The sequence below is a fragment of the Bactrocera latifrons genome, unplaced genomic scaffold (genome assembly GCF_001853355.1).
Source record: "Bactrocera latifrons isolate USDA-ARS-PBARC rearing strain unplaced genomic scaffold, ASM185335v1 scaffold_1260, whole genome shotgun sequence".
Taxonomy (NCBI): Eukaryota; Metazoa; Arthropoda; class Insecta; order Diptera; family Tephritidae; genus Bactrocera; species Bactrocera latifrons.
The window spans coordinates 14647-30036 of NW_017534698.1; the positions used below are offsets into that span (position 1 = coordinate 14647).

At 39.4% G+C, this 15390-nt stretch overlaps 2 protein-coding genes across 2 annotated transcripts; one reads left to right on the forward strand and one right to left on the reverse strand.

The window, feature by feature from the left end:
• The first annotated feature begins 2119 nt into the window (after positions 1-2119).
• On the forward strand, positions 2120-2834 carry LOC108978756. The gene is made up of 3 exons (XM_018949200.1): positions 2120-2221; positions 2306-2371; positions 2431-2834. Exons 1-3 carry the CDS (start codon positions 2207-2209, stop codon positions 2680-2682), a joined length of 333 nt encoding a protein of 110 aa, XP_018804745.1. The 5' UTR covers positions 2120-2206; the 3' UTR covers positions 2683-2834.
• An 83-nt stretch (positions 2835-2917) lies between these two features.
• LOC108978755 (glycogen debranching enzyme) lies at positions 2918-15149 on the reverse strand. Its single transcript, XM_018949199.1, has 13 exons — positions 14319-15149; positions 8917-9541; positions 8679-8850; positions 8250-8598; positions 6781-8184; positions 6188-6714; positions 5802-6130; positions 5557-5734; positions 5350-5495; positions 4599-5291; positions 4060-4531; positions 3388-3523; positions 2918-3323 (listed from the first exon to the last, which is right to left on the reverse strand). Exons 1-13 carry the CDS (start codon positions 14871-14873, stop codon positions 3285-3287), a joined length of 5625 nt encoding a protein of 1874 aa, XP_018804744.1. The 5' UTR covers positions 14874-15149; the 3' UTR covers positions 2918-3284.
• Positions 15150-15390: the final 241 nt, after the last annotated feature.

Sequence of the window (15390 nt, forward strand, 5' to 3'; positions counted from 1 at the left end):
ATTTTTAATGCAGCATAATTTTTCTCTTTAATTAATTAATTTATTACTTTTTGTTTATTTTTATGTTTTATGTTTTGTTTTTTGTATTTTTTATTATTTTCTGTTTTTTTATTGTTTTAAAATTTTTTTAATTATTTTCTTTTAATTATGTATTTTTTAAATATTTAATGTGAATTGTGCTTCAAGTTCGTTTAAAATTAAAAGTACATATAATATACATATATACATACAGATGTATCCTGAGTTCTGTGAAGCGCTATTTGTTTTACTAGACTACATATATATGTAGGTTAGGTTAGATGGAAAACTCGCTTTCGTACCAAAAAATTCACACACATCTCATTCCATTCTTTATAGAATAAACCTACTAATCGTTGTTGTTGTTAAAGCGTGAAAAAATATTTCCGAAATATCTGTGAGGAGAGCTGATCGGTTCACAATCCTTGACCAAATACAAATACGTTCTTTTTCGGTTACCGTTGTACCTACATAACGGCTCTTCGACTTTTCCCATTCTGTGGAGATACTTTGTGAAACTTTGTTGCCATGTTGTCATAGTATCTTTCTTTATTTGTTTTTTTGTGCTGGTGTTTTTATCGTTGAGAGGTGATCCTCGCTGCCCTTCCTGTGGCGCGCCTAAGAGTATCCGTATCCTTATTTCGAGGGGTATGTGTTTATTTGTTGGCAGTAGTAGCTTGTTTTTTTTTTGTCTGAGTCGAGCCATGCTTGCGTTCGTATCATAACCTGATTAAGCTTTCTTCGCGTTTCTTGCTGTAATTACTGCTGCAATGTCGTCCGCGTAGCCAATTACATATATAAGTACGATTGGTCAGGCATTTCGAATTTTAATATAGCGTAGTCGATGTTCCACAAGTCTGGGTCTAAATAGATCTTTAAGCTGCTTCGTGACCGCTATCTGTCATGATCGCTCTTTACTTTGATACAGCAGTTTTCTGTTGCTAAGGTCCATCATATCCACCCATTCAGCGCTGTTGAAGGCGTTTCGGATATCTAAAGTCGCCAGCAAACACTAGTCTTTTGTATTTATGCCATCTATGCTATGCGGCTTGTACACTTTCAATGACGTATTTTATAGCTCCTAGTGTTGATCTGTCGGGTCTAAAGCTGTATTGTCCTCCAGCTTCGTTGATATCCGCTTCGAATCTGGGCTTAAGTAGCCTTGCATGGGAAGCATGCATCTAGACGATATGCTTATGGTAAGCTGGGATCTTTTCAAGGGTGCAGGGAATATTCCGGCTTTGAGGCAGGCGTTGTTCAGTAGTAAAGCCGGTGACTCGGCAGCGATTGTTTTCACGATTTCAGCTGGGATCCCCTAGTGCCTGTTGCCATTGTTGTTTTATATTTACTTTATTTATAACTTAATCAGTTTTAAATACAGGGTTTGTCCGGAAAGTAATAAGAATGATTTTCTTCCGCACCGACTGGTTTCGGTGGGGGGCGTTCCTAGCTACGTGGAAGTCCTCAAAAGACTCAAACGAATGGTTAATCGGGTCCGACAAGACATTGCAGTTGATTGGAAGTTGTAATACGACAAGACCCCGTCTCACACCGCCTTTCTTGTGAACAGCTACCTATCCAATGTCGGCATCCCAATGCTCCCTTAGCCGCCCTACAGCCCAGATGTAGCCCCTGGACTTTTTTTTTCCTTGCCTGAAAAGGTCGATGCAATGCAAGCATTTTGAGACGACAGAGGCGATCCAAGCAGCATGCTCCTCGGCTCTCAAGTTTATTCCGAATTCCGATTGCCTTCCGTGACGCCTTCAATGTTAGGAAATCTCACTGGCAGCACTGCATGGACGTAGAAAAAGCCTATTTTGAATGTTTTTAAAGTGTTGTAATGATTGGTTCAATACATTTTTTTTAATCGACTCAGTGCTATTACTTTCCTACAAACTCTGTATAAGAAAGATGTTTTCAACATACCCTCAAAATATGTGCCATGCTAGTTTATTTGCATTTAAAAGTAGTAGAGAAAGGTACAATATTACAACACCTTAACCATTTCCAATACTGCAAAGCTTTTAAAATTTTTAAAGCAAAGCGAAACAAATCAAGGGTGCCAAAAAATAAAAAAAAAAACATGTCATCTACATTTGAAATCGAAAAAGAAAAACCGCAAAATTTAATTTTAGTTAAGAATTTTTTAAAATTTCTTACATTGCAATTTCTACATTTGTGGCAAAAAATGTTTCCCACCAAAGTAAGTAACCGTTAAAAGCGCCGGATTGCCTTGAAATCTTTACAACAAAACAAAACGCGACAAATTGTTTTAATTTTTTTACAGTTATTTAGTAACGACTCTTTGCCAAGCCTGCAAGGTTCGCTCTTCTCACTCAATTCTGTCTATTCGGTAAGTGAATTCTATTCCATAAAGCGTGCCATCATACTCATTGTTTCGTATTTTCGCAGAATACCTTTGGTCCGACTGGCACACGAATGGAACTGTATCCACGACGACGTCACACCGAGTTCTACTATGATCCCCAACCGATGGAGGAGTATCAGAGTCGCGCCTGTGAGCATCCGCAAGACAAATTACAACACAAAGCACGCGGCTCGAAATTTGAGTTGCAACCCATTAACGAGGAGTCGCCGAAGTTGCGTATCAATCCGCCGAAGAACTCGGATATGCGCATGTTTCGCAACAGTTACTTCTCGTAAGCTGCCTGTACGAACGACGAGTGGAGTGAAGTGTTGTCCATGTGTTGTGGGGAGTTGAGTGCGCCCTCAGGGCGTCGCGACTAAGCGCGCTTTTTTTATGTGCAACCTTTGAAGTGCTTTGAAAAATAAAACACAAACAATTTTTAAACTAACAAGATTTTCGTAATATATTTAAGTGTGTGTGTGTGTGTTGTTAGTAATTTCTTTTCATATTTTTATACGCATTTGAAATGCATTCAATTACCAGCGATTAGTTCGTTGAGTTAGTGAGCTCACAATACTTAGCATCAACTAACCGTCTTAAGATATACAAAAAATATTGTATGTATGTATGTATGTATGTTTTTTAAAATAATCAATCAACAGCATAATGGTACACTTCTCTAGTATCTGGTTGTATATAAAATGTATTACAACAACAATAATCTAACGAACGCACGAAGTAAACAACAATGAAAGTGTGATCTTAAGGATCTGTTTTAAGTAATTTTTTTCTTATTTGTATTTTGATCAATTTTGTGTACTTTCTCGGATTCTCTTTTTTTTTCTCTTTCTTACGCTGCATAGGCGCTTTGGATGTCTCAAGCTAAAGTTTGCGCGCTTCAAACATCGCCGCCAATGGCGTGCAAATCATGCAGAACCTAGAAAAAAATTCGAAAAATTTCATATTTCAAACACATTTTTTAAAAACCGTTACAATTTTACCTCTAATACGGTGGCCACACTCCAAGCCTGCGTACGACAGGAATCATGACAATAGGCACCGTTATCGTTGGTCAGTTCGGGCAGTCCACGCCAATGGGAGGTGTGTAGCTCCTTTAAGTGAGCGCGCAAAATTGACCTTGAGGGGGGAATGAAGATATATTTTATAAATTTTGTATATGTATATATGGAGTTCACCAATACAAAAAGATTTAAATGAGAAACTTGGGAGAAGTCGTTTTAAATTCTAATAGTCGGCATGTGCGATCCATGTTCAATTCATGCCACATTTACCTGCTTGTTGAACATGTCGCAGATTTTTTCCACTGTGACTCAGTAAATTCCCTCTTTTCTGGAGTTTAATTACAGAGTGGTGCCTATTCAGGCTAGACACTGCAGTGGTCTTGTAGAATTTTGACCTTAAAAAAGGTTCATGATAGTCAAAAAAATCAGTGCTGGAAAAATATGTCTATCAGAAGCAGATTGCTCTTAGCAAGACAATAAATCTGTCACTATTTTATCACTATTTTTGATTTCGTTGACCTTAGACCGTAAATATTCAAAATAAAGAGGTATAAAAGAGAGTTGTGGTTTCCAGTCAAAGGCTATCTCAGATCAGATCGAAATAGCTTTTGATATTCGCGATGGTCACAACTTTCTCTCACTCAAACTAACCATGTGTCTGCAATAGTCGCTTCAAGATAACCGCACTTTTTGGCGAATATGAGGCGAGCGCGTAAATAGAAGCCAATAGGCCAAAGCCATTCAGGTCCCTGATGATAGTTAAAACCATGCGCCACCGTGCAGTCATCGGCGTCATTTGAGTTGTCATAGTTTGGACGATAATTCCAATCGTCGGGATCCAGTGTCTTCATGCCCAATGGACCGAGCAGATGTTTGCGCGCCTGCTCTAAAGCAGCCCAAGCTTTTTGCGGATTGAAAAGCTCTGGCGCAACAACCATTGTAATTGGGAAGTTGCAACGCAATTGGAAATCAGTCCAACCCTGCGAAGCACCATACGAATCTTTGTAGATATTCTTCTTGTTCGCTTGCAAGCCCTTCTCCGATTCATCGACAAAGAAGCATTTCTCGAAATTATTTTGAATCCGATCGGCCCATTGCTTGTAGGTCCATGTGGTCACTTCCCCTGCAGTTTACATCAAATTTAAATTTATATTTCGAAAAATTTTTTTTTTTTTTTATGTAGATTTTACCATTTGGGCCCTTGCGCTCCACAGATTTGTACTGAATAATACCCTTCTCGCTCAGTGATTGCATAAAACGCAACACCGACATTTGCAGTCCAACCAACTCCACCGCAGAGCCATCGCGTGGTGTAGCGGGACGGCCGCGGTTGCCCGCCTTCTCAGACGAACCCATCTTATCCATCCAAGTGCCGCAGTTAGCAATATTGCCGCCGAAGACGAAACCCGTCTCTGGATGTACGCCGATATTGTTGTTGAAACCCTGATCGGTCATGTGTGCGTCAATCTCATAGCCCGCATTGCGTTCGCGATATTGCAATCCTTGGAAATGTATCTGCAGCGCCTCTTGCATTACATCGATCAACTTTTGATCGAATTTGCCACGTGGATGTGGCTCACTATCATCGTAGGGGAAAATACGTGAAACCAAATCCTTGAGGATATCCACGCCATGTGGTGCTTCGCCGACATATTGTTTAATGGAGTTCAACCACCACCAGACGGCATCTCGGCAGTTGAAGCGTGGCTTTGTGCCATTGTCCAACAAGTTTGGTATGAGTCCATGTCGGAGACATTGACCGAAACCTAGTATAATATAGCGCGCCTCGTGATAGCGGCCGGTCAGGTACATGATGCCGCGCAATGCAATGAAAGTGTCACGACCCCAGCAGCGCATGTAACCGGTGGAGAAGTGTGGCAAACCTGTAATAAGTATGGGAGTATTTTAACAATCGTTCACTGGTGTATGAAACAAGCTTACCAGCTGAGAGCGTTACACATATCTCGGGTGGTTGAGGCACTACAGCCGGACTGAGCGGTGGCAAGTTAGCAGATCTGCAAGTCGATAGGAACTGTAATGTGGCCAAAGCAAGCGTTTGCGGGAAGTTATGACCGTCTCGTATGAATCTGCGAAATTTTTTTTAAAAACTTGGAACTCTTAAGGCACATAATGTCAATATAAACTCACTCTGGCATCAGTTGGTAGGTGTGGCCAACGAGCGCTTCATACACACCACTCAAAATGGCGTCAAAGTAGCAGGGTATGAGGTATCTTGGTATATTCTTCAGCGGATCAAAAGAGCTCTTCAGCCACTTCGATAATATTTTCGTGCCTTCACGCTGACTCAGACGATCAGCCACATAATCTGTTGCGAATACAGAGATATCATTAAAGCAAATTTCGGTTATGCGAATAACTCTTTTGTTACGCACCAATCATCCAATTGCCATCTCGCAAATTGTTGCAAAGCGGATGACCCAAGTCATTACGTGGCGATATCTCCGTCAATATAGAGATGAAACCTTGCAGACCACAGTAAACTGTACGACCATAGTTTGGTATATCATAAGCGGCGCCACCATAGCCGTGATCACGTTCCTCCTCTTCGCAGGTAAATAGCGCGCGGTTCAAGTCAACCAGGTCCAATTTGGCGATGATTTCACGCAACTCTTTGTACATAGCACCGCTTTCAGATTGCAAAGACGTCACTAGTCTTTGAAGGTATTCAGCATGCGGTTTCGTTGGATTGTGCAGAGACACTCTGTAATAATGTAAACATTTGTAGAGCGCTTTTCAAGAGAATGTTTATAAAACTTACCTGATAGCTACCACCGAGCCTGGATACAGGTTTTCGAAATCCAGTTGTGTTACATTGCCGTCCACATACGGAGTGGCGCGGAAAATTTTCGACTTATCCAAGGGTATGTGTTCGCGCAAATTGAGTTGAAATTGTGAGAAACCATTGATGTAATTCGGGTCCTTCTTGAATGGACCCGGTCGATCAAACGGTTTATCACTTTTCATTGCAATATCTGCCTCAAGTATAATTTCGTTCAGTGTGCCCTCGAAACGTAGCGAACGTACGCCGGTTGGTCCGGCATTCGGATGTGGATAGCCGAAGGCAGTGTGTGCGACGAGTATGACACTTTCATGGGTAGTTGGTGAATGACGCGTAACCGCGACTATATTCGGATCCATTTGATCGACATACACTTGATTGAAGCCCTCTTCGGCGAGTTGACCATGCAGCAAATTAAGTGCACGCTTAGCAGCAATAATGCCGGAATTGCCGTCCACGCCTTTGCCCCATTCCTGGTACTGACGCTCCTCGTCTACGACATGAATCTGTTTAAATATTTCATTTAGTATAAAATATACGAGAATGGCGATTGAGTGAATGCTTTAACTTACGTGATGCGGCACGAGTTCGTCATAGCCACGATTGCTGCCAGTGGCACAACAAGCCATAGAGACTAAAGCTGCTGATGGCAATAAATCGTAAACCGAGCGCTTTTCCACTGGCGATGGATTATCATGAGTTTGGTCCATGAAAAGTGCATGCGCAACGCTGGGTGCTAGATCACGCTTGGGATTCACGTAGAATGCGCCAACCGGTTCGCCGCCATAGCGGTAGACCAAGCGACCCTCTTCATGCGAGTCCCAAGCGGACAAAGCTTCACGTATCAACGAAGTAATACCGAGGCGATTAACGAAAGCATTATCTGTCGCGTCGGAGTTCGTGAAAAGCTCCGCAACAACATATAAATCTTGATTAATTGCTCTGGCGGCATCTAAAAGATATTCGGCCACATGAAGCGGTGTTGAGTGGCAGTTATCCAAACGTACACCATCGAAAATCTTGGCGGTTGTCACCACATACTCGGTCATGTGTTTCCACAAGTAGGGGCTGTCTTCTGGTTTCTTGCCGTAACGTAATTTGACGCTATCTCCCCAAGCAATTAGCTCGCGCTTGAGATACACATTACCACGTCCCGGCTGTTCCTCGGCAAAGTCGCGTAATGGATCACTATAACCCATAACCCAGCCGTTGTGCGCTTGGAAGAATTTACCCAAATCGCCATACATGCCTTCCTCGATCTCCTTGAGGCTCTTACCGACTGCTTTCAATTGTGTAAAGTACTGCATAAAAAGTGGATGCTTCTCGGAAATTACGCGCACATGTGGACCATCGTGCTGCACACGTTCATACCGTATGCCGGCCAAACAGTTTTCGATAGCATAGCCGAGATAACCTTGAACCTCTGCACGCGCTTCCTCATTGATCGCCTCCAAACGGTAACGCAAAGTCTCGGCGCATTTACGGAAACGTGATTCTTCATCGAAACAATCGCCATGGAAGGCGTTAAAGATCTCCAATGCCAGATTCATATCAATGGTGACACCCAAACGTTTAAACTGTGGATCTTTAATCAATTGTATTTCATTGAAACGTGACTCGTCGGCGACATGTTTTGGTGGTGAGCGCGTGCGCACTAAGCTCATGAATTCCTCAATGGTTTTGCTAATATTGCATTGAAAGAGCTCATGAATATTCACTTTCGGCAAATATACTTGATGTAATTGATATTTGAGCGCCTGCAAATGGTCTTCGTATTCGATTACTGCCGGCACACCGACATGCTCCAAAAGTCCGGCTGCCACATCCTCACCGCACTTGGCGAGTAAGACGTCAAGCAGAAAAGCAGGACGCAGATACGGACTAGTTGCGCAAGAGTAGGTAACATCGGGATGTTCGCGCACCCAATCCGACTCGTTGGCCGTGTGATTTAGCACAATGTCACAAATGGAAGCTATCTGCAATAAAGTAAGAAAGAGGTAAGCCAGAGGTATACAATTATGTAGACGAAACTCAAACTTACACCCCACTCCTGACGACACTTCTTTATCACCTTGTTCACATCGTCAAAGCTGACCTCACCGCCCTTCTTTACAGCAAAATGCGGATTCACCTTCAATTGATTGCGTAGCGAATAGGCCGAACGCGAACCGCCGAGCTCTTGAATTGGAGTGAAGTGTATGACGTTGTAGCCTGATTCCTTGGCAACGCGCAACTTCGACTCCCACGTGTTGAGCGGACCCAATAACTTTGTAAGCACCGTCTGACAACGCACCGAATTCAAGGGTATGATCTTCTGTGCACCGGGTGGACCAACGTGCAGTGTGGGCTCTACTTGCACATAAAGTGCACCATCCGGCTCCGAACCCTTGCTATAAAATGTTTATGAGAGCACCGAAGTGAGAAAACTTAGTCTAGTAACTAGAAAACCGGTTCGTACTCTTTTACATACCTATCCTTGTATTGAAACCAGAAGCGAAAGGTACCTGAGAGATTCATTTTCACCTCGCTGAATATGTCCGTGTCGACAATGTGCGCATATTTACTCAAATTTGTGGTAAATGGTTTCCCATTACGAGCATGCCAGTCCAATACACGGTATTCGGTGCGTATGAATTTTTTACCTGCAATAAAGTGAATTATATAAATTTGATGACATCTTCTTTTCACTTAACAGTTAAGTGACCTACCCTCTGCAGGATAGTTAGTGTGTAAGATAATTTCGCGTCCCAAAAGTGTGGCATCACCATGTACCCGAAGTGTAGTGCCACGCTTAATTCTATAGAGCACACTCTCGGCATTGGTACCCTCAGCGATGGGTACGCTATGTATATCCGACGATATAGTCATTGTGAGTGCTCTTGGTTCTGCAATCACTAACTGTTCTGCGCTAAGCTTTTCAAATTTGGCGTCAACAGTTGTTGTTACTGGAACTTTGACTTCTTCAATTGGCTCCTCTTTGCTTTCGTCTTCTTGATTGTTTAGTTCCAAATCAAATTGCTGCTTTGAATGCAATTGTTGCGAGGAAATTTGTGTGTGATTCGATGTTTGTTCTTCTGTCTCGCCTAATTTGGCCTCAAGTTCCACAGTCTCTGCTGATTTCAAGCTAAGCTGCTCTGAACTTGTTTCGGATAAACAGTTCTCTGGCGCCTGTTCAGCCTTGTTATCGACTATGTTGCTGGATATTAATATGTCAGGCTCCGATTTTTCGACAACAACTTCGTCTGCCTGTTTCTTTGATTTTGTATTCTTCTCCTTTGAATTGTGCTTCTTCGGTGAGTTTGTCGTCTTGGGAGACTTTTGTGAATAAGTGCCCTAAAAGAGAATGTAAAATGAATTATGATACATCAAAGGCTTAGATGCCATTAAAGGTGCATAGAGAAGCATTATTTGCATATTTAATTATTAACGGTTTGTTTATGGCAGCAGTTAATAGCATGAAATCTTTGCTCTTCCCGTGTAGTGAACCGAGGATTTTAGACACTTTAGCATTATTGAAACACATTTCTTACACTGTTAACAACATAAATTATGAATAGACTACATACATACACATATATGTATCTGATATAAGTATACATATATATTATTATCAACGACATAACATTTATACGTTGCAAGACCTTATAATAATTCAATAAATTGAAAACATAGTCCCGAAAGCTTGAATATTATATAACATACCATATTTACAGTAGCACCCGCTTAATTAAAACATGTTAAATTATATCGTTAGTTCTTCGTTTAATCGACCTTAATTATGCCAAAGAATTTATTATATTTTGTACCAATAAAATTTTGTTCGATAAACGGGACCAATTAAGCGATTCTTAGTGTTTTTATATACATAGTTCAAATACTTATGGTATATACATATACACATATTATAAAGCACATAAACCCCCTTAATTATAGCACAAAACACAAAATCAACAAAACTGTATATTTAACATTAGCATATTTAGTATTTTTAATGTGTTACAGTTTTCAAGCTTCCACCAAATCCAAAAGGTGATCTTAATGAAAACCTTTTTTTTTATTTATAAACATACATACATATATTTAAAAAAAATATATGTATTTCAACAAATATGCTTAATTGTAAGCCTTCTAAGTATCCCCAACAAAGTTGGAATCCGCCTTTTGTTGTTTAATTTTATAAAATTGTATAATATTTATTCAATTAACGGCTGTATGTATCACCTAAAACTAATCGAGATAGACATAGTGTTATAAGTATATATGTACATATATAAATGATCAGGATAATAAGACGATTTGTAATCCGGGGGACTGTCTGTTGTCCGTCCGTCACAGCAAGCTGTAGCTTGATAAAAAATTGAGATATATTGATGAAACTTGATAGATGTGCTTGCAAAGAAGTAAGAACGAGATGGAAGTAATCGGTCCCATTGTCTGTGAGCGAAAAATTTTGAAAAGTTGGTCATAACCCTGCACTGTACTTGGTTTATTGTATATACCTCCTAAGCCACTTCAGCTACCATAACCAACACCATTAATGGTATGAGAGGGCTTTATTGGAGTTGGTGTCAAGATTGGACAATGGGTGTGGCACCGCCCGCCTTTAGATGAAATCCTATATTTCAGGATATGGACGATCGATTGCAGTAATTTCGGTAAATAACATTCTTCTGATATTAGAGTATGCCACTTTATGACCAACAATTGTCCAAAACCAACCAAAATTGTTGAAAGCCCTAGGTACCGAATATGTAGACACCAGTATTTATAGTTGACTTTTTGCCGAAAATATCGGTAATTGTAAGGGATATACAATTGAAATTCAGAGAATCATTTCCTGATAATAGAATCTCTATCTATCAAAAATGGTTTGAATCGAGTCAATATTTCCCTGAGCCACCCTATACCTAATATAAATATTTTCGAACTTCCGGGTGACTTTATATCGCATACTTATATACAATGTGTTAGTTATCGCAATGAAAAAAGATAGAGCTTGTTTTACTCATAAACAGTGTATCTTTGTACTTAAAAGAGATAAAATTGGGTGAAAACTTCAGTCGTCCCCATATAACTAATATCAGAATTTTTTGTGTATCGACTTTGCTCTATATGATTGGCGATTGTGTGTGAGTTCCGAAATTACCAATTAAAATTGTTCGATTTTAGCTGAGTGAGTGAATTTCTACTTAGTAATTAGTTGATGTACTTTACGGTTTCTCAAATCCATACTTCGTCATCTAAGTATATACATATAAGTATGTTACTTCGACTTAGTATATGATATTTCATATATACCGTGTTTGCCGTTTCATCACTTTCCAAAAAAATAAGCATGAACCTCATTTGATGTACGCTGTTTTTATTATGTTGATCATACAAAATTTTGTTGATACTTCTAAGATTACGCGTTGTTGTAGCGGCAGAATTCTACTGAGTCCTAGGCCGGATTAAAATACATAGGTCCGACTGTCGTTAGAATGGTCTAAGATTGCCTCGATCCCACGGGTTGTGGAATGATAATTATAAATTTCACTTCAACCATTTTGCACTCATCATCAAAGTTTTGAGCACAACACAGATCAGTAGCATATGACTTCAAATATTCTTTACTAAAGTGTGTAATGTGTGATGATTGCCTATTGCTTGCTGCTTGCTGCAGTAATTTTTCGAGCCGGTTTTATTATATCTTTACAGGATTGCCACAATTGCAGTTACATTTACGTATGTATATGTAAGGGATAACTAGTCCACACACAGATCCTTTGTTGTTCTTTTTTTTTGGAATTAAACGTTACTTTAATCCACAAATGGCGTTTGATATGTTTTAAAACTCTCGTTCTATTACACCATAGATGTTAAAAAAGAGTTGTTGTTTTCTTATTGAAGCGGCCGAATTCTGCCGATAAAAACGGGTCCATTCCGGATGTATGTAGAGCCGATTGTTTTTATGAAGTGTCATTCCTGTCGGATATATATTTAAGTTCTGAAGTTTAGCACACGTTCTTTTCGCCCCAAGAATCTGATCATTTGTCCGGACCATCGGATCAGTAAAGGATACAACTGTCATTCAAACTGATCGGTCAAAATCATATCTTTGCGTAAACAGCGTTGTTTATTTCAGAAGATATTTTCACGAAATTCGGCAAAAATTTTGTTCAAGTCAAAAGAAACTGAATGTTTAAAATCAAGGAAAATATATTTTTATATCCTTTTATGCTATAAGAAATGCAGCCTTAGAGGGTATTTCAGCTTCAGTGCAGCCGAAATTAACGTTTATATGTGACCTGGTCTACGAAAAGGGAGCTAACGTGCGAAAACTAGTTTTACTATCACGTGAAAAAGCATCTCATCTTCCATCCGAATCAACTAAAAAGTGAAAATTGATTTTTTGACACCTAAGCCCCCTTTCCGTAGACCAGGTCACATATAATATTTATGGCATATTTAAAATTCTGTATAATTCACCCGTTTCCGTCTTTCATAACTAAGAAGTAAAAAACCAAAATTTAAGGACGGTCTTAGCTTATGCTTATATTTTTCCAAATTTATCGTGAAAAGGTATAGATAACACGAGGCTGCTTAAAAGTAATACTTTTCATATACATGAATGTATGTATGTATATGTGTCTGTATGCATGTATATATAGTATGTTAAGTGTTTTTCCCAATTTTATCCAATTAGTTATTTGTTTTTCATTCTTAATGAAGCGCGATCGGCATTAATTTGATACACAACAGTTGGACTCAAGAGCATTCGGGACGAATTTCAATGTCACACGAATTGAGCGGCTGATTTTTGAAATCGATCGAGCGATGATATAATAATTGTTGTTGATCGCGTCATTGTTTGCGACAAGTTTGCAATTTGCGGTTATAAAAGAGCTTACATATAGGTAATACATTAGAGCGGGTCGATTTTTTTTTACACTATAAACAGTATGTGGGAAATTTCCTACGGCTCATTATGTGTAACTTTGTCTAAGAGACTATGGGTTTAACACCGATTTCGCACCAGTAATATTTAAGGCGAAGTTTAAAAAATCTGAATAGTCGTTTGTATGGCAAATATGTGATATAATTGTTCGATCTTGCCGAATCCGACAAATGATCAAAAGAATATCAAAATGCACTTACTTATTAAATTTCATCCGGATATCTCAAAAACTGACGAACAAAATTTTATTATCTTAAAAAATTTCGAAAAAAATGTTATGATTCCTAAAAAAAGAAACAAAAATCGCTGGCTCGAAACCCAGCTAGAATCATAGTCTCTGAGGCAAAGTTGTTCAGAATGATTAGCTAAACACTTCTCGCATTCATTATTTTACCGTTTTTGGGCACCCTCTAAATCGATCCGCTCTAATATAGATGCTTTTATGTATGTCTATAAGTTTTGCTTGGCATATTATTGACATAGGCGCCAGGCTTGAATTACATGTTTGCGTGCTCTTTGTTGTTGTAGCTGCGGTTTAACTGATATTTATATTTTGAATATTTATAAATAAGTTATTAAATAACTGTAACTATTAATATACTTACAACTAATTTATACTTTCGAAACTTTTGTTTAATATTTCAATATTTTTTCAGTAAAAACTAATATTTTTTCAAAATTCCTTTTGATTTCACTGCTCAAATCTAACTGATTATGGTTGCAAATGCATTTTGTCTCATAACTGTAACACAACATTTTCACCACAATACATTAGTAGAGCACGTCACAGACATATTTCTAACACTTAGTTACTTACACATTTGCACACATATAATTACTTATTTATGCAACGATTCGATGATTTTGCATAGAATCTTATCAGTCACGAGCGTAGAGTGCACATGAGAATGACGAAAGGGTTTCGGTTAAATGCAACACGGAAGATTAGGTAGGCACCTTAGACACCAATTACTGATAGAACACCATCCAACAAAGCAACAAATACTTTTTAAGACAACATTTAAGCGCCCGAATAGCTGTACCATTCAATACACAAAGTATTCACATTAGCTCCCAATATTATAAGTACACCCAAAGTTTTAGTTTACTTTCTTTTGTTCATAAATTTTTGAAATATTTGTACTTTTTCTGCAATAAATTTGCTCAACATACCTCACCGCCAGCACTAATTTTGTTAGCTTTATGCTTGTTTTTATTACTACTATGCACATTGCCCATATTTGCGCTTGGAATTGTGTTCAGCACACCCGCAAGACCGACGTCCGTAACAGTTTCTGTCACCGGTATGTCGGGCAATTGCTGTTCTTGGTCACCCGCGACCATATCGGAAGCTGCAATTCGTAAGCGCTTCGTGTGCGCGACGCGTGTCACAGCTTCGGCAGCAGCGCTGTTGTGCCCTTCCGGACGCTCAGCGCCGCCATCGCTAACCGCGTTACTGGCGTCCGTGGCGTTGGCTCCTGCTCCATCCTCGGTTACACCGCACGACCATTTAATGCGCGGTCTATTGTTGGTTTTGGTGTTGAGTTGCTGTACGTCAGCGTTGCCGCTAGCGTCGTCGGCGTTCGCATCGCTTTCAATGCTACGATCGTTAGTTAATTTCGAATAGTAGTCGACGATCCAGCGTACAAATTGCCAATTCAATATTATTTGTAGCAGCGTGTGCAGTTGTCGTTGAAGGTCAACGAAGAGGCGTCGAAAAACGTCCATCGTTATATTTTCGTTATTCGTTTTAGCACTTTATTATCTATTATCTGTGGGATTTTTGCGGATCTACGTTCTTTGGTTGCTTGTGACTCGGCGTTTATTAGCTTACTAACTAAGTGTGTTGTCGAAATATAAGTTCTGAGTGGTAAAATTTTCACAAAAAAGCGCTATAACACAAGTCGGCACGTATACAGGGTCTAAAGTTAGTGCAATGATTCATTGGTCGTACTTCTTTTCTTTTACTTTTGTGCGAATCTCACAAATTCCTCAAGTAATGCTGGCCTGCAGTTCTAATCTTTATAGTCCTCAATAAGTATACCAACTAATTTTTAGTTAATGTTTTAATGTTTACTTACAATCGGCTCATATAATTCGCTATTTTTAACAAACTGAATATGCAGCGAGCGTCGATCAAGCAGAATAACCACTACCAGGAGTTGCAATATGAATCAAATAAATTTTGCCGATTTTTTAGAAGCTGAGTTCCAAATATTGAAATATATAGTGAGACTATAGCAGA

What these genes read in the sequence shown, in the direction of transcription:
- LOC108978756 (XM_018949200.1), top strand. An exon ending in CACTCAATTCTGTCTATTCG is followed by an intron (nt 2,372 to 2,430) that starts GTAAGTGAATTC and finishes GTATTTTCGCAG; the next exon opens with AATACCTTTGGTCCGACTGG.
- LOC108978755 (XM_018949199.1), bottom strand. Translation starts at nt 14,873, where the DNA reads ATGGACGTTTTTCGACGCCTCTTCGTTGACCTTCAACGACAACTGCAC. An exon ending in ACCTACCAACTGATGCCAGA is followed by an intron (nt 5,496 to 5,556) that starts GTGAGTTTATAT and finishes AAAATTTCGCAG; the next exon opens with ATTCATACGAGACGGTCATA. An exon ending in GTGTGGCCACCGTATTAGAG is followed by an intron (nt 3,324 to 3,387) that starts GTAAAATTGTAA and finishes ATTTTTTTCTAG; the next exon opens with GTTCTGCATGATTTGCACGC.